This window comes from Cydia splendana, chromosome Z, assembly GCF_910591565.1.
Source record: "Cydia splendana chromosome Z, ilCydSple1.2, whole genome shotgun sequence".
In the NCBI taxonomy this organism is placed as follows: Eukaryota; Metazoa; Arthropoda; class Insecta; order Lepidoptera; family Tortricidae; genus Cydia; species Cydia splendana.
Genome location: NC_085987.1, coordinates 18719087 through 18743866, shown reverse-complemented (window position 1 = coordinate 18743866; position 24780 = coordinate 18719087). Strand labels below are relative to the sequence as shown.

The 24780-nt window shown below is 36.1% G+C and overlaps 1 protein-coding gene and 1 long non-coding RNA gene across 5 annotated transcripts in view; one reads left to right on the top strand and one right to left on the bottom strand.

The window, feature by feature from the left end:
* LOC134804941 (uncharacterized) overlaps nucleotides 1–24780 on the top strand; it is a 384312-nt gene that overhangs the window by 116544 nt on the left and 242988 nt on the right. The gene's annotated exons all lie outside the window — the stretch shown is intronic.
* LOC134804720 (maternal protein pumilio) overlaps nucleotides 1–24780 on the bottom strand; it is a 362073-nt gene that overhangs the window by 259319 nt on the left and 77974 nt on the right. For 3 of the 4 annotated variants that reach the window (XM_063777883.1, XM_063777884.1, XM_063777886.1), the window contains 4 exons: nucleotides 19162–19311; nucleotides 8207–8402; nucleotides 5530–5716; nucleotides 3740–3812 (listed from right to left, as the gene is read on the bottom strand). In XM_063777883.1, the coding sequence (XP_063633953.1) occupies nucleotides 3740–3812; nucleotides 5530–5716; nucleotides 8207–8402; nucleotides 19162–19311 (606 nt within the window). The remainder of the gene's footprint in view (nucleotides 1–3739; nucleotides 3813–5529; nucleotides 5717–8206; nucleotides 8403–19161; nucleotides 19312–24780) is intronic. The other variant, XM_063777885.1, reaches the window with a different exon arrangement.

The following is a 24780-nucleotide window of genomic DNA, read 5'->3' as shown; positions in this document are numbered from 1 at the left end:
TTTCACATTAAAATGGGGTTTGAAATTTGGTAATCATTTACAATTTTTGGGTTAATAATAATTAGTTTGGTGTCATTTCCTTTAATAGGATAGTAAAATGTAATAAAATTGGTAATCATTTCACATTAAAATGGTGTTATAATTTTGGTGATCATTTATTATTTTAGGGTGGTAAAGTAGACTTTTTTGGTATTAAATTTTACTAAATCTGGTGATCAGTTAAATAGCAGCCCTTAAATTTGCTCTTTCTATACGCGCAATGCAACTTTAATGCGGCTGAAGCTCTGCGAAGGTACAGAGAGACTTACCCGCCACCGCATCCAACTGGGCGTAGGACAATTTGGCGAGCTTATGATCGTGTCGTCAATAATCAGCCCGTTGGACAGTCACCGGCAATACTATATTACACAACGAAGGCCGCAAAAATATCTGACACGATCTTATTTGTAGAGCCATAAGAGCGTGTCACATATTTTGGCGGCCGTCGAAGAGTAACATATTATTGCAGGTGACTGTACCACGAACGGAAAAATGTTGAAGAGCGCACCCTCTCGCATGTCCACCGAAATACTCCGGCACGAGCTGCAGCGTGCGTTATAAGACACGGTGGGACGTTTGAACATCGTATGTGATGACCTGATGATAGTGGTTTATAAATATTAAGTTAAGGTTATAAGGAATAAAGTAATCAATAAAAGCATTTTCGTATTTATTTGATTTGACATTTATGTGTCATTCATACAATAGTGCAATTACGTCAACGTTCGGAAATAAACGTAAGAGTTCCGAGGTTTCCCGACAACGATTCTTTGATCTAACCGTGATTGTGTAGACTGTAGATGCAATAGGGTTGTCACCACAATTAAAAAGTTGTTAATTTGGAATTATTATTTTTTAGTTAATTAATGATTCTAGCTATTACAAATCTACCCTACTCTATATCACTGAAACGATGCAATACTTCCAGGAAGGTCCTTAGTTTTCTTCCACCCTGTATAACTATTGTAATATGTTGTCGCTTTCTAGAGCCCTTCTCATATACATGCTTAATGAGATCACATTATAAAAGTTTTAATTATGTTAATACTTTGCTTAAAATAAGTTTTAGAATAACATAGAAAATTGACGAAAAACGAAAAATCAAGGTAAAATTGTAATAGTAGTTTATGTGACTGCTACATAATGAGAGGCATTAAAATACGAAAGTGGGTTTAAGAAACGAACGTTAGTGAGTTTCTTAATAGGATCACATGAGTGTTTTAATGCCTAATTATGTACAGTTACATACACTACTTTATATAAACACATAATTAAAACTAACTAAAAGATAAACTGTACGTCAAATGGCGGTGAATGAAAACTTTTTTCACGCATGTCACACATCCGTAGTTTTTTTTAATTCATAGACAAAAGAATGAAGTCCCTATTCCCATGTCACTCGAGATCAAATATCGTGCGGTTAATATTTAAAAAACCTTCGAGCAACACCGGCTCCCGACACATCGGAAGGGAGGGGCCCAAGCGATATCTTACCGTACAAATCTTTCTGCCTTTTTTTGCGGGGGGAAAGGTGCACACAGTCGCACTTTCTCACACACTTACATACAAAATCCAATCTGTAATGACGATACAAATACATAGAAAATGACACACGTCAAAGACAAATCTTGCAAACCTCGATCTCTTTTTGTGTACGGACGAGTCACAAGTGTCACAACACGCACACTAACACATTTTCGTCGAAGTATTTTATTGTATTCTGACAGATGAGAAGTCGGATTTGTCGCTCGACCGATCCGTAATTTGTACTGGGCGAGCAAAATCGATAAATCCAACAATTACATGAGACTAAAATATAATAATTGTGTTTAAATGTAATTAAACGTATGATATGTAAAAAAAATATTACATGTGAAATGTAACACCTTCTTTTTGTAAATTTGATGTCTACGACCGTTTTACGACAAAAAACCGAGCAATTAGGCATTTTTTCTGCTGCTGTGTTCACGCGTGCGTCTGGACTCGGTCTAGTGAAAAATCCGAGCGCAACTAGTTTTATTACCCGCGCTAGATCAGTTGATCTTGTACCTAGGCAGAGGGGAAATAGTGCGAATGCCGCCTCCCTTCCGTGTTGCTCGAAGTAAAAAACATACTAAATTGACGTTTCGTATCGATAACTGTTTTAATATCTATGGATACTAGAATAGAGACCTATTGAGTTTTGACTGCTGTTCCAAATTTAAACTCATAACCTACAAAAATCTATAACGTTATGTACATTAAAGTACAAATTTTCCTACTACCACAGATAAGAAAGTTCTCATAGTAAAATTGGTTGTAATAAAGCTTGTCATTTCCTACGGTTTCTGAACGCATTATAGAGCACTATTGACATGTGTGTAGATAAAATATAAAACAATATTATAACCAAACTATTAATTTTTTCACAACTTTTATAACGTGATCTTATTAAGCATGTATATGAGAAGGGCTCTAGAAAGCGAGGAAATGTTACAATAGTTAAGTATAATTTTTTTTTAGTTTTCAATAAAGAAGGAATTTCGAGAAAATTTTGTTCATTAACAATTGCCTAACTTGTTGAAATAATAACTTTAAGATGAATTTCTACAAGTATTACATTTGTTGACATGTTTTAAATACACCATATTTTTTTTTTAATTTTTTAATGAATTTTTAATACCTTTAAAATTATATTTTATGTTACGTAATCGCTTTTTCACGCCGCGCGCGATTCCCGAAAATGAGGCACGGAGGGCTGTGTTCAGCGTTGAATAAAAAGTATAAATAATGGAGATACAGTTCTGGAAGTATGGAATGTTTGATTGGAAATATCCTCCTCTTTTATAAAATTAATTTTGGTTTCTTAAATATTAATACTTTTTGAGATATTTGGGAAATAAGAAAATCTACTTTTTTCTCCCTTTTTTTGTTAATAACTTTTGTAATTTTTTGTGTGCTAATACACGCTTCGAATACATTTTTCTAGACATCATGACGAATCTAATGAAGTATCACAAGTATTTTTAGGAGTATTATCTATATTTTTCACTTCACAAAATGAGGACATTAAAAACTGTCGCATTGGATGAAGTGGAACTGCTGATGATAATCAGATCAGAACTCTTCTACGACGCATAGTACGCGTTTGGCGATTTCGATTTCGACTTGGACTGGAACTAGGACTAGGACCCGGACCCGGTAGACTTGGACTCGGACCCGGACCTAGACCAAGACCTGGATCCGGGATCTTATCTGGACCTGAACCCGGACCTGGACTTAGACCTCGACCAGGACCTCGACCTGGACCTGGTCCTGGACGCGGACTCGGAACTTGACCCGGAAGGCCACTATGATACCTAAACTAAATAAACCACTATGATTAGCTACTATATAAGTGGGTTAGGTTAGGTTTGAACTGCGATCTTCACAGAACTGAACTGCTAGCAGAAAAGTGGGTTAGGTTAGAACTGCGACCCTTACAGAAACGAAATGCTACCAGAAAAAGGTGACGAAGGATTAATTTGTTAATTAAGTATTATTATTAGCGGTCCGCCATTTGGTGACCCCTGCTATATCTTGTGATCAGTTAAATACCAGCCAATAATTTATAAGGCATTTCAAACTGTTTTGAAAACTCGGTTTTTTCTATTAAAGAGTATTTACAATAAGTTTCAATGGGCAATGTAACGGTATCGTATTTTAAGACTAACTTACGTACCAGGGTGAATTTGAGGATGTTGTGGATGCGGCAAACCCTGCAGTGGTCCAACTCCCAACATCCCAGGATGGTGCTGCAACATAACTCACATTGTATTGAAGCAAAGACATTTTATTTATCTCTCGCCTAAAACGGATATCTGTTAGAAATTATAAACAGACATAGGATTCTATGGGGCAGAATTTATTTTTAAGGAGTTCCTATATCGATAAACTCAATTATTGATGTTCCTCATGTCCTAGTGATCGCTCCAAGTTTCGTTATTAAATATATTTTTTTATTCAAAGTATTAACATGAAACAAAATAATAACTAAATTCCCGTTTTCTTTACTTTGAAGGGATTTTTGAAACTTCACTTATCGTAATTTTTTTTAATCTAGCGGTCATATAAAATAGGCTTTGTGTAAACTTTATCATCGACTCCGAAATAATACTACAAATATAATACATTTACAAACGAAACTGGAGGCGGTCACTAGTATTAGGGAAAAGTATCGATAATTGAGTTTATCGATATAGGAACTCCTTAGCTGCCAATAAATTCTGCCCCATAGAATCCTATGTCTGATTATAAAGAACAGAATTAACTGACGTCTAGTCAACCAGTCAGCCTTCTTAACCTTATTTTCCATTTTTATTTAACTTAAAATTCTTATTTGTAATGCTTATTTTGGAACCCAAGATGTCGGCCTTGCCCTTTGTCATAGAGTCTGTGCGGAAAGAGAAGAGTGGTGGAATGTATGGGGCCCAATACATTCCACGACTCTTCTCTTTCCGCACAGACTCTAAAAGTCGTGACGGACGTCGTTTTACAGGTTTCAGGAAGTGCAGATTTAAAAAATTATGATTATTTTGGAATCCCATATGGCGGCCATGCACTTTGTCATAAAAGTCGTCATTGGACAAAAAAATAGTCATCATTTTCGAAATCGGGTGTGCGGATTTCGAAAATGATGACTATTTTTAAATCCAAGATGGCCGATACCCATGACGACTTTTCTAAGTGCATGGCCGCCATCTTGGGTTCCAAAATAGTTCATTTCGAAATCCGCACTCCTTAAAACCTGTAAAACGACATCCTTGACGTCTTTTATGACAAATTGCATGACCGCCATCTTAAGATTCCTAAATGGTTATCAATTTCGAAATCCGCAGTCCTTAAAACCTGTAAAACGACATCCATGACGACTTTTATGACAAAGTGCATGGTCGCCATCATGGATTCCAAAATAGTTATCATTTTCGAAATCCACACTCCCTAAAACCTGTAAAACGACATCCATAACGACTTTTATAACAAAGTGCATGGCCGCCATCTTAATTCCAAAATAACCATCATATTCGAATTTCGCAATCCAACACGCATCTTTTCGAGCGATGGCTCCATACCTTTGGCCTACTCTAGATGGCGATACTTTTTGACATTTAACAAATATAACATAACACATATCAGTGAGAAAATAAGGATCAAAGTCAAATGGCGTTCTATAGTGTTAATCATTTGTGTCGAAAGATGGCAGTAAATGTACTTACTACATAATTTACGTTGACAATATTCCTTGAGTCTTTAATTCTCTTCTTATTACCTTCTATATTAAGGCCTAAAACACGACTAAGCTCTTTGCGTGGTGGATAAATATGATCGTCTTATAGAAGATGATAATGTCTTTTAGATTTAGTTGCAATCCAAGTTGGAAGACATTGTCATTTTCTATTAGACGATCATATTTATTCATTATTTATTACGTCATGTTAGAGAATCATCCCTCTGAATAAATGATATTCAAACCTGCGGGTGGGACAGATGTGGTAAATGGTGTAATTGTGCTGGTGCGGGAGCCGGAGCCGGCATTGCGTGCGGAGGCAGCAGCGGGAATGCGGCGGCGTCTCCATTGCGGATGGCGCCACCAACAACCCCGCCTGTTCCACCGCCTTCCTCCTCAGCAGGAGATGGTTGCCGGGAACCTGGAGTGCGACTGAAACAAATATAAGGAACGTCATACTAACACATACATCACATTACATAGTATCAGGGCGTTTCGTGTCAACTTTTATTTTACTTTTGTTTAGACTGCGTCAAATAATGGAATTTATATGCAACATTGTTGTCGCATGAATCAAAACTTAATAGTACATTACTAGAGGCTGGGAAGTAAGGGGTGGCCGGCCTAATGCATATAGACGGCCGAACGTAGTGAGGCCGAATAGTTATTAGCCCGACAACCCCTTTTCCCGCCCATGTATGTATAGTGCTTTTCTCAAAAACGCAATGAAATAAATAAATAAATCTCCACGAAATCAAAGTTTAATTTCTAGACAAACTAAAAATAAACTAGACACCAAATATAACTACACACGTATATTTTACACATGTACTGTGATTTTTCAATTTATTACACGTATAGTATCTCTGATTTTTGCGCCTTGCATCCGTCTGACTGTCGTTTTAGCCACTTAACTAGGTTTACATACTTGTGTATGTTGATATTATGCTTCACATACATACTTACTTAAGCTTGGAGTATAATTCCCACAATGTTGACGATATTATAATTACATTCAGTTAGTTCGCCTTTGATTTTGGCGGCAGCAAGTTATTTTAAGTCAATTCTGCTTCCGCTCTCAATTTCGTATACTACAATTCATATTCATTTCATATTTTCGTCGGAACTGATATTAAAGCCTGACCAGGAATATATGATCATTGTCAAGAGGGCGCTATTATTCTCATTTATATGGCAATAGTTCAGTATAGTCTGAACAATGTGGATTGGCAACTCGTTATTTTGACCTACATACTTTTATTCACTCTAATCATAATCAGAATCCAAATATTCGGTGTTCACATTTTTTACTGTCGGTTTTTACCGCTTAAAATTCATTTATTTTCTTACGCGTCACACATAGGTCAAAATTACCTTACATAGGGTCTGCTACATTGTCAATGAACAAAATTGATCGTCTCCAAAGCCCATAGCAAAGAGAATAGAGTGTATAGAGAGTTATTGTCATGGTCAATTTTGTAGTCACTGTAAATTTATTGCCATATATCGACACAAGATTAAAACTAAAAATGAAAATGTATGTTATGTATATCTTTGCCCATAGTAAATATTCTTCAAACACATCTTTGTTACTGTACTTAAGTCAATTTCCTCGCTTGTATAACATAACACTACAATAACCAAGTCGTAATAACCAGACTATAATGACATTTTGATTTGTTTACCTGTCAGCTCTGATGTTAATTTGGAAATGTTTCGAAGCGAAATAGTTTCATTTCCCAAACGGTTCTTTTCCAGCAGTTTATTATTTACATTATTTACAATGTTTCCCTCTCGACTGTGTATAGTTTTGGCCATTTTTTGTCATTTAATATTTAATATTCAACACTTAAGTATTATTCAAGTAAACCGCCACAATGACACTGACAACAGTGACAACCTATTATAAAATTATTGCCAGTGTACGAAATTAGTTCCACTGAAATTCCGCAACATGGCGCATGATCATATATTCCTGGTCAGGCTTTAAATAACACAAACAACAACGCACATTAAATCCAATAAAATAGAATTACAGATTGAAAAAGTTTGCCTCCAAAACGATTAAAAAAATACCTAAGTACGCGTGTTTGGGTAGGCATTTCTACCGCTAATATTTAAATGAAATATTTCAAATGTGTATTTGTGTAATTAAATTTGCAATGCACATTTAATTTAATGTTTTAATAATGTGTTATTACCTATTATGTTCATGCCAATTTTATATAAATAAAACTGCAAAATGTAGCAAACATCGTTTATTGTTTTTTAATAGGCAGAATGTCATAATCATAACAAACCAAAAAGCAAATATTGTTTAGTTTTTTTTTAATGGCTGAATGCCATGATGTTGTCACAAATGTATGTGAAATGAAAATTAAAAAAGAGCCACTTCCCGGCCTAGACCTTAGTCCTGCAACTTTGTATGAAATTTCATTAAAAACCTCTCATCGGGTTATTCCCACTAGTTACCACCAAGTTGTTATCAGTGGTAGCTACTGGGTTTATTTTCCCACCTTTTACCACTGGTAACTACTGGGAAAAATTTTGGAGAAAAGTTTTTCCTACAATACATGCTTATTTTAGCGTATTCTCTACGATAACACATTAAGAAATAGGTGTTATAATGACACAACATCCATCGAAGTTTTTACTGTCCTAAATTTTTCCTAACTTTCGGGTCAAATATCTTGGCCATTTTCGATTTTAGAGAAAAGTTTTTCCTACAAAACATGCTTATTTTAGCGTTTTGATTGAAATTTTTCTAAATCTTTACGATTCCTATATATTTTGCACTTTTGGTCAATAATTTTCTTACGTCTTTTTTTGCACCTCCTTTGCTTTAGAGTAGACCATACGAATGTGCTGGCTAGTGGCTACGCAGTTTTGCGTAATATTCCCTATTAAGTTACGTTTACTCACTTGAAAGCCTTATCATCTTCTTGTCCATTATGAAGACCATTAGGTAATGGAGCATGCTCATGCAATTCGTGGAGATCTTTTTCAAATGGTGACGCAGATTTGTCCTCAGGTCTTTCTTCTAAAACCATACCCCGCAGTCCCGCAACTACGCCAGCCACTTTTTCACCTCCTCCAACGGTTGTAACTCCACCAGCTTCTGTGCAAATTTAATGTGTGCATAAGAAAGCCAGTAAATCAATTGTAAAAACTTTAAATTAATTAAAAATAGTTGTTATTTCAATAATCAATAGTTTCTTAATAAGAATTACAATAAGCTAGAACTATAAGTATTAAAAAAGTGGACCCTTTTGTTTACAAACTTAATAAAATGTATTAATCCCCTACCACAGACCACATCAACTACAAGACGGAGCACATAACACAATCGAGATCAGAGATCACTACGAGTACACGTAAGCGCTCCCGTACTAATTTAGTATGGGAGTGCCACCGCTTAATTCAGTTGCTCCTACAGTTGTGACCAGTACTCGTGTAAATTAAAAATATTTACAAAAATGAATTACAGTGGAACCTCGTTAGCACGATACTCAAGGGAAATGCAGAAAACTTCGTGTTAACGAGGTTTCATCTTGTAGAGGGCATCGACTTAGAGAGGTTCTTATTGGTTTTTTCATCTTAAAGGGGTTTCGAGAGGTAAACGGTATGAAAAAATAGTCTTATAGAGGTAATTATACAAACCCGTAACGTACAGTCTCAATGTCTTTTTCGAGTTACAGAGGTTTGTTAGTAAGCTACTTCGAGATATAGAGATAATAAAACAATACGCCTATTTTATTCGAGTTATAGAGGTAAAAAATATACTGTATAGTCGTGAAGGGAAACTTTGATTACTTCGTCTTAATGACGTTAAATATTTCGAGTTATGGAGGTTTTGGGCTTTGAAGGGAAGGGAATGGCATCTTATTTCGTAACGAGGATTTCGCCTTACCGAGGTTCGAGTTAGCAAGGTTCCACTGTATGTGTATATACAAAAATATTAAATTATAAAAGTCAGTATTTTAAAAGTACATAATAGTACATTTTGCAACGTGGGAGTGAGATTTAGTAAGCGAGGTCTACACGGTGTAACATGAGTAAACCGAATAATTTTAACAGCGTATTCCTGATCATATTTAGAGACAAAAATGTCCTATAAACTTTTTTTTAAAAACGCCTAGTTTCAGAGATAATATTAATTTAAAAATAAACAAGTACAAGTACAACATAATGTAAAAGGCTTTTTTGATGGTAAGGTTGCTGCTATGGGACGTAGTCTAAATATCCTTATTGATAGATGTCAAAAAGTGACAAGTACCACTTTGCAAAAAGAAGGTATTGCGAAAAAAAAATGTAAAAATCAATTTTAAGTAACAAGTTCACCAATAACATTTATTTTTTATGTTCAAATTGAAAAAAAAAAAAAAAAAAAAAAACAAAAAAAATTTTTTTTGGCGAAATTGACCTAAACTTATATTACATTTTTTCTTTCTTTTGACCTCAGAAATGCGTGGTTAAAATTATTCGGTTTCCTCATGTTACACCGTGTATAATTAAAGACTCGAGCTTACAAAATTCTTACCCCCAAAGTTACACACAATGTTTTTCATCACACTTGCGAAGAAAAAACTAAATTTTCAGCGAAATAATTCTTAAATACATTTCAAACATTCATCCGCCATATTGTCATTTTTTGATTGGTTTGGCATAGAAGGCACAGACCTACGGCATTCAACCACGATTAAAATACAGTCGACTCTCGTTAATTCGAAACTCAAGGGACTTTTAAAATATTACGAATTATCGAGAGTTTGAATTATCAAATAGTTCGAAATTTTTGAGAGAAAAAATATGAAAGTTCGAATTATTGAGTAATAATTAATTATGATTTATTAACTGCTAATTTTTTAACAATATCCAAAGGTTAGAGGTACATATTTACATGCACTATACATAATGTGAATTAATTATTAGTCTTTGGGAAGAAGTCTGCAATATTAGTTTGCTTCAAAGCACATTGCTGAGACTGATCAATAACTTTTTTTTATCAGAAATACCTAGTGCCAGAAATTATTTTACAATAACAAATGCTCATGCAACGATGAACTTGGAACTTGTCTCAAAACGAAGGGTACTTCCACTTACCTCTGCAATCTGATAACTTTGAATTGTCGAGTGTTTGACGCCTATGAATTCGAGTTAACGCGTCGTTTTGTTACGTAGCAATGATTTTTTTGTTCGAATTACCAAGTGCTTAAAAATGTATTGAATTATTTCGAAATATAAAGAGATTTTCTAGGGAACTCGTGATAACTTCGAATTATAGAGAGGTTCGAATTATCGCGGGTTTGAATTAACGATGTGTAAAAATATTTTTTACGGCTATTAAATAAATCAAAGTAAATATTTTTAAACATAAACAAAAATATTAAATAACCATCGTCGGTATTTTAAAAGTAAAACTTCTTTATACCTTGACTTTCAACAACAAATGGTTCGTATAAATTAATGACATCATTAAAAAAAGCTACAACTCCCAAGCTACAAGGGAGTTAGAGCTTTTTTTTCACAATCCATAACTGCCGCGGGAACAATATGTGACGTCCCACGGGAAAAGGTACCTTATGAGTAGGGTTTCTGCTCGAGAATTCTCGAGGCGCGAAATTTGACCTAAGTCGAGACGGGAAAAAAAAACTCAATGCCTCGAGAACTCGAGAAATAAATCTCTTGTGATAAGTAAAAAGAAAACACGCGTATAACACGTGATATTGTATTTCTTTAGGTAAGTAAATAAAAATAACTGCCTTGATCCGTCCTCTATCGCTCTGGCTTCAACCGATTTTCATGTTTTGAAACTTTTGAACTATCATGACATTCATGACGTGTCTTTTTATTGAAAAACGCTTTTAAAACATTACTTACGAAAGCAAAATAATGTAAATGATCGTATGTGATTTGTTATTTCCTATTTGTTACATGTGTATTTGCCGTGATTTATTTTTCCTAAGTGGTTTCCAGAAATAGACAAGTCAAGATCACTTACCTATCTATTTTCTAATTCTAAAAAACTATAGGCTGCTAACGAATTATAGGACCATGTAATAACAAATATTACAAAACTAAATTACTATTGATAAATCTAATCATCCCGATATATTCCTATTAGCAAAATAGCACAATTTTAGCAGCTTCATTGTTACGTTGAGTAAGTATTAATATTACGTAGTGAAACTTCTGTAAGTTTTCACATCGAGTTAAATTTATTGATTTGAATATGACTTGCCTTACCTAGTCAAATACCATATTGTGGTTTGTTTGCATTTTGTTAAATACGAAAAGAAATACACTATAGCATATCACATCACCGGCGCGCACGCAAAAAAAAACTATAGGTTATTAATAATCAAAAATTCAACAAACAAAAAAAACATAACTTATAGGTAGTTTTTTTTAATTGTTGATTTTTTGATTATTAAGTGCAATTTATGGTAACTAAAAAATTACCAAATGTTTGATTATTGATCTGACATACGATCCCATCATGAGTCTGATTTGTAATAAACAAAAAAATTAACATACCATGGTATTTTTTGAAACTTTCAAAAGTGTCTAGCAGGCTAAGGAAGGAGAAGTGGCCCCTGTGACGAATATCGGATTTTTATAATGTCATTTGTTGGCTATCTTATAATATAGAAACACCGTAAGTTTTAGCCCCCTATCTTGAACCGTCACCGAGATAATGTCAAAAACGTCATTTTATGGACACATTTTTCAAAGTCGTTTTTATCCTGAACTATATAAGGTAGAGCAATCAAACCAAAATCATAGCTACAAAGAATGAGTAGGAGTATAACTCAGATTTTTTTAAATATTTATTTCCCTGAAAAAATAATGATTAAAATGTCAGAGATTTTTTGACAGCTCTTTTCAACAAGTATTTGTAAAGATACACCTATGGAAAAAATCACATAAACTACAAATATCTACTACCATGCGAAAAATCAATTCAATATAATTGGTGCAACATACTTTAAAAAAATTAAATGTCAACGAAAGTATTTAGCTATCAAAGGCGTCTTTCAATCTGAAGGAGATTTTCTGTTTAAATGAGGTTTAATTTCGTTGCCTAGCAACAGAGAGTGTTTATTTTGAACTTGACGCATGGCTGTCAACAAAGGTTACTCAACTGCTGCAACTAAGATAACATTTATAACTCAATTTTCACCGAAACTAACTATGAAATCAACGAAATGACAGATTTCCTATGTTATAATTATTTTATACAGGAAATTAATGGTTATTTGTTTCTAGTACCTATTAAGTATCACCGTTTATGAGGTAAAAAATAACTTCCGTGAGACAGACATATTAAATGTATTAAAAACGGGTCACTCACGTATTTTAAGTCGAAAAACGCTCGATATGTTTCACTCCGTACCGAGAAGTGTTATCAGGAGCTTGCGTTTACGGTGATGGCCCGGCGCAGACTGCGGGCCGCAGCCCTCCGCGCCCGATGACTCAGCGCAGGCGCCGGTGGCGGCAGGGGGGCGCGAGAAACTACCCTCGTTTATCGCATTATTGTCAAATGATGGGTTGCACCCAACACTCACTACGTCATACGCTAATGGTTCGTCCACACTGTCCACCGACGTAGTACCCAAAACAGTTTTCCAGCTTGTAGGCACTGACCAACCACAATCACGGTTAAAATTCGGATGACGACTAATTTCGATAGCCTCCCGTACTTTTCGCTAAATCACAAACTTTTCTTTCGCCAGCACGGTTACCTTATCGAAACGTAAGGACTGTATCGTTTATTATAAATACAGATAAAACCTAGTCTAACTGTTGACGTGTGTATTATTTTGTATTACTATGTTCATAAGGTATAATCTGTGGGTATAATATTTTTAAGCCATATCGGATATAAGAAGGTTTTACATTTATTTTATTTTAGGGACTTTATGATGATTTTAATACCGTCTAGCAAATGTAATTTGGACAAGCCTATGGAGCTTAATTTGAGACTATTTCACCGATTCCTTGGTACGATTTAAAGAAACAAAAGGTTAATATGCTGCCAAAATATGCCATCTAAGTGTCCTTTTCATGATTGCTCAATTGAACATCCACAGAATAAATGTGGTGAATTTTTATCTTTACATGAAAACGACTTTTTATGCAACATTTTGGATTTCCGTCAATTTCGGACGCCAGCGAAATGAGGGAAACAGCTAAAAGAATCTACCGAAATCCAAAGCCTAACGGACATTCATGGCGTTGAACCATGGCTAGAACAGGTCGATAGAACGCTCCATGATGGTTATATTGTATACCAAAGTCGGGGTTGTCGTAAGTAACATGCCATATTCTCTAAAAGGCCACCAAGCACAGATCCAACACTTTTTTTCCAACTAAAAGAAATGATTAGACTATGCCCAGATGTTTCGCTTTACGAATCATATGTAATTGCTGTTTACATTGTACGATTTTTTTTGTGTAATATCTCGTCTTGTTCGCAAACCGTAAATTTTCTTGTAGTATTTGTCCAAAATCGTTGTAGTTACTCGGGAGGATTGGGCAAATATTGTCCAAACCATATGCTTTACGTGATCTCCCAGGACGAAATGTTACTTATTATTAAAGCACTAATTAAACTATATGTGTAATTTTTTAATAAAAATATAATACCAGAAAAAACTGCTAAGTAAAGTTGTATTCATAATAAACGATACAGTCCTTATATAGTGAGTCGAATCCGAATCCAATACGTGTTCCGTCACCGCAGAGCCCCGGCTATCCCTGTTCTTCATACTACGTATGTGCTCGGATAATCTGGTGGAAATGTTTCGGCCCGTCTCTCCTATGTAGTTTTTTCACACAGGAGCAGGGAATCATAATACGCCCGGACTGTTCAAAGGCTCCCCCTATCCATTAGCGAATGACGTAGTGAGTGTTGTGTGCAACCCATCATTTAACAATAATGGGATAAACGAGGGTAGTTTCTCGCTCCCCCTGCCACCACCGGCGCCTGCGCCGAGTCATCGGGCGTAGAGGGCTGCGGCCCGCAGTCTGCGCCGGTCCGTCACCGTAAACGCAAACTCCTAATGACACTCCTCGGTAGGGAGTAAAACATGTCGAACGTTTTCGACTTAAAATTCGTGAGTGACATGACACTCCTCGGTAGGGAGTAAAACATGTCGAACGTTTTCGACTTAAAATTCGTGAGTGACCTGTTTTAAATACATTTAATATAAAATAACTCATTACAGCAAATATCGCAATACAAGTCACGTAGATAATGACTATCATGAATAATATTCGTCGTCACAGGTATAGGAAAATGTTATCCTGCAGTATTCGCAATATCTTTTTAATGAAACAATATAGGTATTATACGTTAGTTTGTTTATGTATGTTTCCGATGGAAATCGTGAAATCAAAAATATTTGGACTCAACTTGCCACGATTTATAGCAAAGAAACTGTTTGTAAAATCTTTACCAGATGTTAAGATATCGCTTTCTGATGAACATATTATGTTAAAAAGATATTGCGAATAGTGCAGCTGCTGTAGGATAACATTTTGCCATACCTGGGACGACGAGTATTATTCATGATAGTCATTATCTACGTGACTTGTATTGCGATATTTACTGTAATGAGTTATTTTATACCCTATAAACGGTGATACTAGAGTTAGACCAAGAAAAGTCTGCAGCGATTTTGATAGCTCACGCAGTGAAAGTGTTATTTATACGTCATAATTTCATAGAAGTTTGACGTTTAAAATAACACTTGTACAGCGTGGGCTATCAAAATCGCTGCAGACTTTTCTTGGTCTAACTCTAGAAACAAATAACCATTAATTTCCTGTATAAAATAATTATAACATAGTAGATCTGTCATTTCATTGATTTCGTAGTTAGTTTCGGTGAAAATTGAGTTATAATTATAAATGTTATCTTAGTTGCAGCAGTTGAGTTACCTTTTTTTGACAGCCATGCGTCAAGTTCAAAATAAACACTCTCTGTTGCTAGGCAACGAAATTAAACCTCATTTAGACAGAAAATCTCCTTCAGATTGAAAGACGCCTTTGATAGCTTAATACTTTCGTTGACATTTAATTTTTTTTTAAGTATGTTGCACCAATTATATTGAATTGATTTTTCGCATGGTAGTAGCTAACGTATGCGGAGGTAAATTTGGACAAAGTTCAATATTGTTTTAAATAAAAAACCGGGCAAGTGCGAGTCGGACTCGCGCACGAAGGGTTCCGTACCATAATGAAAAAAAAAAACGGAAAAAAATGCAAAAAAAAAAACGGTCACCCATCCAAGTACTGACCACGCCCGACGTTGCTTAACTTTGGTCAAAAAGCACGTTTGTTGTATGGGAGCCCCATTTAAATCTTTATTTTATTCTGTTTTTAGTATGAGAGACGGACGGACGGACGGACGGACGGACAGCGAAGTCTTAGTAATAGGGTCCCGTTTTACCTTTTGGGTACGGAACCCTAATAAAACACCATTCTTTTTTTAAATAATTATGTTCTTATAATAATGTATATATCAAGGCTTAATGTAAAAAATAGTTTACACCCATGCGAGATGCTTTACGGCAGTTCTGTGGTACTTTGTCCATCGCTGTCGAAAACACAGATGTCGGCATTTTATTCAGCTCCGATTTTATTTTTGAATCAAACTCTGTACATTTTTGGGACGAAAATTATTGCAATATACTCGCCTCTTTAGATTTGCCCAAAAATCTTCTATAGGGTGAAGTTGCGGAACATTAGGTGGATTTGATGTCTTCGGTGCGTATGGGATGTTTAACTCCGCCATTTTGCTAAGGGTTTTTTTGGAATAATGGCTTGAGGCTAAGTCTGGCCAAAACACTACATTTTCTCCTCTATGACTCGTATTTATGAAATCCCGCACTAATGGCAAACAACCTTCGAGCAACACCGGCTTCCGACACATCGGAAGGGAGGGGCCCAAGGGATATCTCACCGTACAAATCTTTCTGCCATTTTTCGCGGGGGGAAAGGTGCACACAGTCGCACTTCTCACACACTTACATACAAAATCCAATCTGTAATGACGACACAAATACATAGAAAATGACACACGTCAAAGACAAATCTTGCAAACCTCGATCTCTTTTTGTGTACGGACGAGTGACAAGTGTCACAACACGCACACAGTAACACATTTTCGTTGAAGTATGTTATTGTATTCTGAGAGATGAGAAGTCGGATTTGTCGCTCGACCGATCCGCAATTTGTACTGAGCGAGCAAAATCGATAAATCCAACAATTACATGAGACTAAAATATAATAATTGTGTTTGAATGTAATTAAACGTATGATATGTAAAAAAAATATTACATGTGAAATGTAACACTTTCTTTTTGTAAATTTGATGTCCCCGACCTCTTTTTATAACAAAAAACCAAGCAAACAGGCATTATTGTGCAGCAGTGTTCACGCGCGCGTCTGGACTCGGTCTAGTGAAAAATCCAAGTGCAACTAGTTTTATTACCCGCGCTAGATTAGATTGACGCACTAATCTTGTACCTCGGCAGAGGGGAAATAGTGCGAATGCCGCCTCCCTTCCGTGTTGCTCGAAGCAAACAACGCTCTATGTAGCGGTCGGCGTTCACAGCTAAACCTGACTCAAAGAATACAGGCTTAGACATTCCGCGTCGACTGATGGCAAGCCATAGCAAAACTTTTTTAGGAAATTTTGTATGCTCAACATATTTCACGTTCTCATCGGTTGGACCATTGGTGTTCTCAAAATAGTAATTGCCTTGCCACTCGTTTCCATCTAACGTGAAATATGACTCGTCATCCATAACGCAAGTGACATTGTTTTTAGCGTAAAATATTTCTTTGACTAATTTACGCAGCCGTACTTTCTGAGTGATTTCTTGGTTTTCAGAGACAGTGGGCTTAACTTTTCTACATCGCTTATCGATGCCCATGTCTTTAAGATATTTTTTAACAGTTATGCCGTGAGTTTTAAATTTTCTTCCGAGCTCTCTATAAGATTTTGCGACACGGCCGGCCGTAATTTTCTTTAATCGAGCTCTCTCAGAAACCTTGCTCAAGCTGGAATAGTTTCCAGAACGAGGCTTTCTAGCAGTGGTTTTCTTCAAGGCAAAGGATGCCAGTAAATAGTGCTTCGACTCTCACCCATTTGCACAAAATGTTCCACCACCTTTGATTTCGGCCATAGGGGATGGCTACTATAGAAATTACATACTGTTTGACGACGGCGTTCTTGTTGATTTACCATAGTTACAAAATTAAACACCCAATCTTCATGAGACTTACCAAACTGATTGACAGATATATTGACTTTACATTGACAACACATATTTTTTATTTAGATTTTTGTGTTATTATATTTTATATATACTTTGTCAAAATTTCACTCCGCATACGTTAATACTATTTGCAGTTTATGTGATTTTTTCCATGTTGGAAAGAGCTGTCAAAAAAATCTCTGACATTTTAATCATTATTTTTTCAGGGAATTAAATATTTTAAAAAATCTGAGTTATACTCCTACTCATTCTTTGTAGCTATGATTTGGTTTGGTTATATAGTTCAGGAGAAATACGACTTTGAAAAATGTGTCCATAAAATGACGTTTTTGACATTATCTCGGTGACGGTTCAAGATAGGGGGTTGAAAGTTAAGGTGTTTCTATATTATAAGATAGCCAACAAATGACATTATAAAAATCCGATATTCGTCACAGGGGCCACTTCTCCTTCCTTAGCCTGCTAGAGCCTTTCTCGAGATACTCGAGATATCCTGGTCGAGAATTCCCGTGCCTCGAGAAATAAATAAGGTCGAGAAACCAGAAACCCCACTTATGACGGTTTCTAGTTTCGGTGATATTCATTGTTTTGTAAAAAAGGTGAAAAAAAAAAGAAAGAGTGACGAATACAGAATGGTACGAAATAAGAAATAACGAAAAACGAATGAGAAGAGCGATACTGATACCGGCAAAATCATGCAATTAAGGGTTGAGATATTGGAGAAAAAATAAATATCTTTCTGTTTTCGCCTTTTTTGTCTATAACTTTTGAATTATTTTGTGTGCTAATAAACGCTTTGAATACATTTTCTATACATCAGTCATTCCGAATCCAATTTTGGTATCACACATATTTTTAGGAGGAGTACATATCTCTATTTTTACCACTTTGAAGTTGGTGAGTAGACTACACGTAGTTACGACCCAACTTATGTTAGTGTTCAATATAAGAACAGCAAAATTGTCCATTGTTTGACTTAACTTATACGTTTTAGTTTAGCCTTAAAAAACCGGTTAATTAAGTGCGTGTCGGGCCACGCATAATGGAGAGTTCCGTACCTTACCCTCAGAAATTATTAAAATCATGCCAACAAGAGGTTGTATCTTTATTTAACATGTCTCTTTCTTAATATCGATGACTGTGTGACTCAACCTCGTATATGAAATTTTTACGAAAATGAGATAATTATACAGAACTATGTAAAATTTTACTATTCACATTATGGCAAATGCATACAGCCCTGATGAAAAACCAATATATCTAATTGATTTTTCATCAGGGTCTTCCTTGGTCTCATGTCTTCGTAGCGTAGCCTCCACATTTTGCGACTTGGACATTCTGCTATGTATCCCTTAAATAGTTTTGGTTATTTTCAAAAAATAATTATAGTGTTAGTGTCGTTGAGAATATAACTTCATTTAAGCTCGAGAATCCACACATGATAATGAGTTAAAAACTTACGGTGTATTAACCAAACAAAGAAAACTATAATTTGACTGTAACTGTAATGACAGGCCTTACAAAAAAATACAATTACAGCAACACATTCCCGGGATAATGATTACATTAATACCGTCCTTCACATACCTGTAGGAGATCCTCCCAAGACGTATTCCACCATCTTTACGCCAAGGCCAGCTGTATCACGTGGCGATAAGATACTTCCAGCATCACCGCCTGGAAACGCGACACCCCTACGAGTGCCAATCATCGGAACGCCAACATTATGTTCTATGGCTAGAAATATAAAAAGAAATTGTTTCAGCTATCAATAGTAATTATTTTTTTTAAAACTAGCTTTGGTCGCAACTTCGTCCACGTAAGAAAAATAACTTTCAACGCAATTTTCACCCCCTTAGGGACTGATCCTTAAGTTAATTTACGTTTTATCCCTGACTTATAAATACTTAGTCAGGTCTTAAGTTCTGTCACAAAGGTTATGACTGATAACATTTAACAAAGCTTTTAATAATAAAATATAGCCATTAATCCAGTAACTTTGTCGAGTTTTGTAACGGGGTTCGTTTGCGTCAATTCCGGTAGTTCTGATTTTTTGCAGACTTGTTTATGATGTTGGCTCAATGAATAATTCAAGTTTGTGACCTCGAGCGCTGAACGCAACTTTGGGAAGAATCGACACAACCGCGAAAAGTTCGATTTTTTTTAGTATTGAGTGAGGGATTTTAACCCCAAAAAGTCTAGTGTATAGTACCTTTTCAAGACGTTTTTAAAGTAGTAGATATAGACTAAATTTGCTACAAAACGAGACTAGAACTCTCTCTGTAGATCTAATAAGAGACTGGCTAGCCAAATTTTGTTGACAGATATTTCCTTGTTGTATCACCAATTGTCTATGATTTAAAAAAAAGTTAAAAGTCTGTTGTCAATTTATGTCATTCATTCAAATTGTTTGCGATTTATAAGGCGTTTATTTTAAATAATATTAAAAATGACTGCACCGAGTGAGGTCCGCAAACTATTATTGAAGCTCGTAAATAATTACGCCAATGTACGAAGTCGACGTGAAGCGTTGTATAATGAAAAACTGCAATGTTTACAAGTCGTAAACAATTTAGTAGGTTGGTGCTCTATTAATATTTTGATACTTTAAGTACTAGTACTAACATTTGCCTATACTTTGATTAAGTACGTGAATTTATTAATGCCTGAATCTCATAAACAGGACAAGTGTATAAAGAAACGGATAAACTAAAAGTTCTGGAAAAATCTATAAAATCTAAACATTGGAACGTAAACATATGTGTTGTACAACAACTGTACTTTAAATAGTGGTAGAAATTATGTGAGCTGAGTTTGAGTGCACGTAAACGTAATATATTTAACTTATTTCCTTTGGTACCTTACGTGTGCACAGAAAGTCATAAATATTGTCTAGTATCAAAACTATAATTCCTACTACACAAAGTGTGACCAGCCCAAGATATTTTGAATTTCCCGCCAAAATTTGTGTAAAATTTCAGTAGCCCTCTAGTTTCTGAGATAAAGCCTTTCAAAATTTATACTTTTTTCGAACTTGAATTCGTAGGCTAAGTGAGTGCTGTGAGTATGCACTTCTGTCTCAGGCGATGCCGCTTGACACGATTGTTCCTAAGGTCAAACCAAGCATATATACGTTTCGATAAGTGCTGGCGAAAGAAAAGTTTGTGATTCAGCGAAAAGTACGGGACGCTATCGAAATTAGTCATCCGAATTTTAACCGTGCTGGTGGTTGGTCAGCGCCTCCGAACTGGAAAACAGTTTTGAGTACTACGTCGGTGAACAGTGTGGACGAACCATTAGCGAATGACGTAGTGAGTCAAATTATGCCACTGATGATGATGATGGGTTGACACTGTTGTGTGCAACCCATCATTTGACAATAATGCCGTACACGAGGGTAGTTTCTCGCTCCCCCTGCCGCCACCGGAGCCCGCGCCGTGTCATCGGGCGCGGCGAGTTACAGCCCGTAGTCTGCGCCGGTCCGTCACCATCAACGCAAGCTCCTGATGACCTCCTCGGTATAGAGAGAAACATGTCGAGCGTTTTTCGACACGAAATACGTGAGTGACCCGTTCTTAATATATTTTATCTAAAAACATATCATAAACGTATGATGCCTTCAAAATCCGTAAATAATGGCCAACATTAAGATAAAATGTTTTGTTGCAGTAAATTTCTTATCTGTGAAAATGTTGTAATAGCTTCATTACTATATCAAAATCGATTTGGTAATAACATTCAAATTTAGAACATCTCTGAAAAATAAGCAATTTGATTTGGCCCCTATTCTAATATCAGTCGAGATGACGTTTTATTCTAAATGAAATGTTAATTTCATACAATTTTGACAAATCTCGCATGTTAGTTGGTATTGAACGATATGGCAATCGACCCCGACTCTCATCATCTCCTAGCCGTTTTCGGCTACACCGACTGCTTTTCTACCGCTGAGAGCGTTGCTGGTGCGCTCTCAGGTGACTGACGTAGCCAATGTTTGCAGCAAATGTGCGGCCACATTCGCTGGAGGTCAGCACCCCTCCGACGTAATTATACGTGATGGCCACAGGTGGACTGGCCTTTAGCTCGTCACGCCTAATAACGTCGAGCTCTGTGCGTCGCCTGGCTTCAAATTCACGCACCTGCGTCTGCACAATATGCCTACACTGTGGACGATCTCCAGCTATGTTGTTTGCTCTATAAGAGCCCTCTTCATGTGCCGCTTCAACACATCTTTGAACCGCAGAAACTGGCTGCCTTGCTTTCGCATACCAGTTTGCAGTTCGCTGTAGAAGATGCGTTTCGTGACTCGGTCTTGCGACATGCGGGAGACGTGACCGCTCCATCGTAGCTGTCGTCTCATTAGGTAGGCCCCGACTCTAGTTTGTCTCTGAATTAAGAAAACTACGGATGCGTGACGTGCGTGAAAAATGTTTTCATTTGCCGCCATTTGAAGTACAGTTATTAACCTTTTATTTAGTTTATAAAAAAAGAATTTGTTTTGTTGTTTTTACAGTAAATATAGCAAAAGTTTAGTGTAAAATGTACGATAAAGATATTTCGAGGACGCCATTTCATATCCGCGATTTCCGCCAGAGAGCAAAGTGCCCCAATGTCGGCTGTAATGTAAGGTTAGTGAATATATCACAGAAGTTTATAATATATGTGTAGGTAAAGCAGTGTATGTAACTGTACATAATTAGGCATTAAAACTCGAGTGTGGGTTTATGAAACGAACGAACTGAGTACAAGTTTCATTATGTAGCTGTCACATAAACTACTATAATATGTCTTGAGAAGGTACTATCATAAACTAGTCCTTTGGGTTGTTTTGCATGGTAGGTTTTAATGAAAATTGTATTCTATAACAGTACATACAGTGTAAACTATATAGCGGCACTCAAGGGAACCGGACAGTTTTTGACGTTATAGATAATTTTCGTTAAATAGAGAGAAATTAATATGCAAGTAAACCAACTAGAGCCAAAAATGTCAATGTTATAGGGAGTGAAACGTTATATCGAGTGACGTTATATGGAGTTTACACTGTATTTTAGTCTTGTTACTGAGCGTTTTCCAAAAAAAATGCACATTTCATTACTGTCTTCAAAAAAATATTGACTTCTTGGGCTCATTTTACTTACAAGGAAGGGTACCCAACTGTCCGACTCCGATTTGATTTATTTTGATATATGTTATAGAGTAGTCTAAAATAACGGACACGTATTTTTTTTTAGCTGCCCAAACTCAACCTGTTAGGAGAAAATGGCCTTCAAAGTACTGAAAATTGACCAAACCTTCTAATTTCTGAGAAGAGACATGTTCAAAAAAATTGATAATTAATTACTGGTTTCGTTATATGTTGGAGAACATGAATAAAGAATGGGGACGTGTTTTGTCATTTCACCACAAACTCATTTTTTATATAAAAATATATTTATTATATTTATTTATTTAGCCCACCGGATTAGCAAGCTGAAGTGGCAATGGGCAGGCCACATTGCACGCAGAGAAGATGGCCGATGGGGCCGAAAAGTGCTCGAGTGGAGACCACGGACTAGCAAGCGCAGCGTAGGACGTCCACCCACAAGATGGACAGACGATCTTGTTAAGGTCGCCGGAAGACGCTGGATGCGGGTCGCTTCCAACCGGCACGTATGGAGGTCCAAGGGGGAGGCCTATGTTCAGCAGTGGACGTCTTATGGCTGAGATGATGATATTTATTTATTATATTTTTTTTTATATAAAAATGAGTTTGTGGTGAAATGACAAAACACGTCCCCATTCTTTATTCATGTTTACTTTTAATACTTTTCTGTTCTAGGACACGATTTTTTCTTTCTTGCATACTATTTTTTTTGGTCAAATAATACATATTTTGGAACATAACAATTTCCTCATAGTAGTAGCGGTTGACCAAAATCAGCTGCAAATGGTGTTAAAGGTATGAAAATCGGCACGATTAATCTTTAGGCCATTTGAGTCAATTTGACCCGTAGCACCAAGAAAGAAAAACAAACGGAAAGGAGTTATGACATCATCTTTTTTTTGTATGGAAAAATAAAAAAAAAAATGATAAGAAACCTATCGTGTGTGGTATTAAATGAAAGGGCATTTTGAGACGGTTCTAAAAATATATCACATTATTATATTTCCGTCACTTGCATTCAATTAAAATAAAAATAATTTTCAAAACATACCAAGTTTTGGCTCCTCCAGATACGAAACCGTTGAATTATTTTTTGCAAAATATACCTCAAGTAATACCCAATATCCTCATATCTAACCCCAAGAAATTAATTTCGAACATATTTAGTTTTAGTATCTTTTTTAAATTATTTATTATTACAAATTGTGATCTATCAATCTATCAATGAAACGGCATCCTAGCCTAGTCGATAGTGACCCTGCCTATGAAGCAGGAGGTCCCAGGGTCGAATCCTGATAAGGGCATTTATTTGTGTGTTCATCATCATCATCACACAAATAAATGCCCATATACACATGTATACAAGCCCTGGCCCCAATTTCACATCGGTGACAGGTGCGACGAATTGTAAAATCACTGTTGCTGACGTCACAGGCATCCATGGGCTACGATTACCACTTACCATCGGGCGGGCCGTACTCCTGTTTGCCACCATCATTGTATTATTTAAAAAAACTTTATTATATCGGATAAAAACAGATATTTCTCTTGCGAGGTTTCTGACAATTGTCAAAGATTTAGAAGAATTGTAGGTAATTCTTGACAGGTAATGAGTTATATGTCGGAATTTCGTGACAATTGTAGTGTTTCTTGTGACAATTGTCAGAAACCTCGCAGGAGAAATATCTGTTTTTATCCGATATAATAAAGTTTTTTTTAATAATACAATGATGGTGGCAAACAGGAATACGGCCCGCCCGATGGTAAGCGGTAACCGTAGCCCATGGATGCCTGTGACGTCAGCAACAGTGATTTTACAATTCGCCGCACCTGTCACGTTGGTGAAACAGGGGCCTGGTAAGGGCATTTATTTGTATGAAGATGATGATGAACACACAAATAAATGCCCTTACCAGGATTCGAACCTGGGACGTCCTGCTTCATAGGCAGGGTCACTATCGACAAGACTAGGAAGCCGTTTCATTGATAGATTGATAGATCACAATTTGTAATAGTAAAAAATTTTTTAAAAAATGCCCAAACTTGGTATGTTTTGAAAA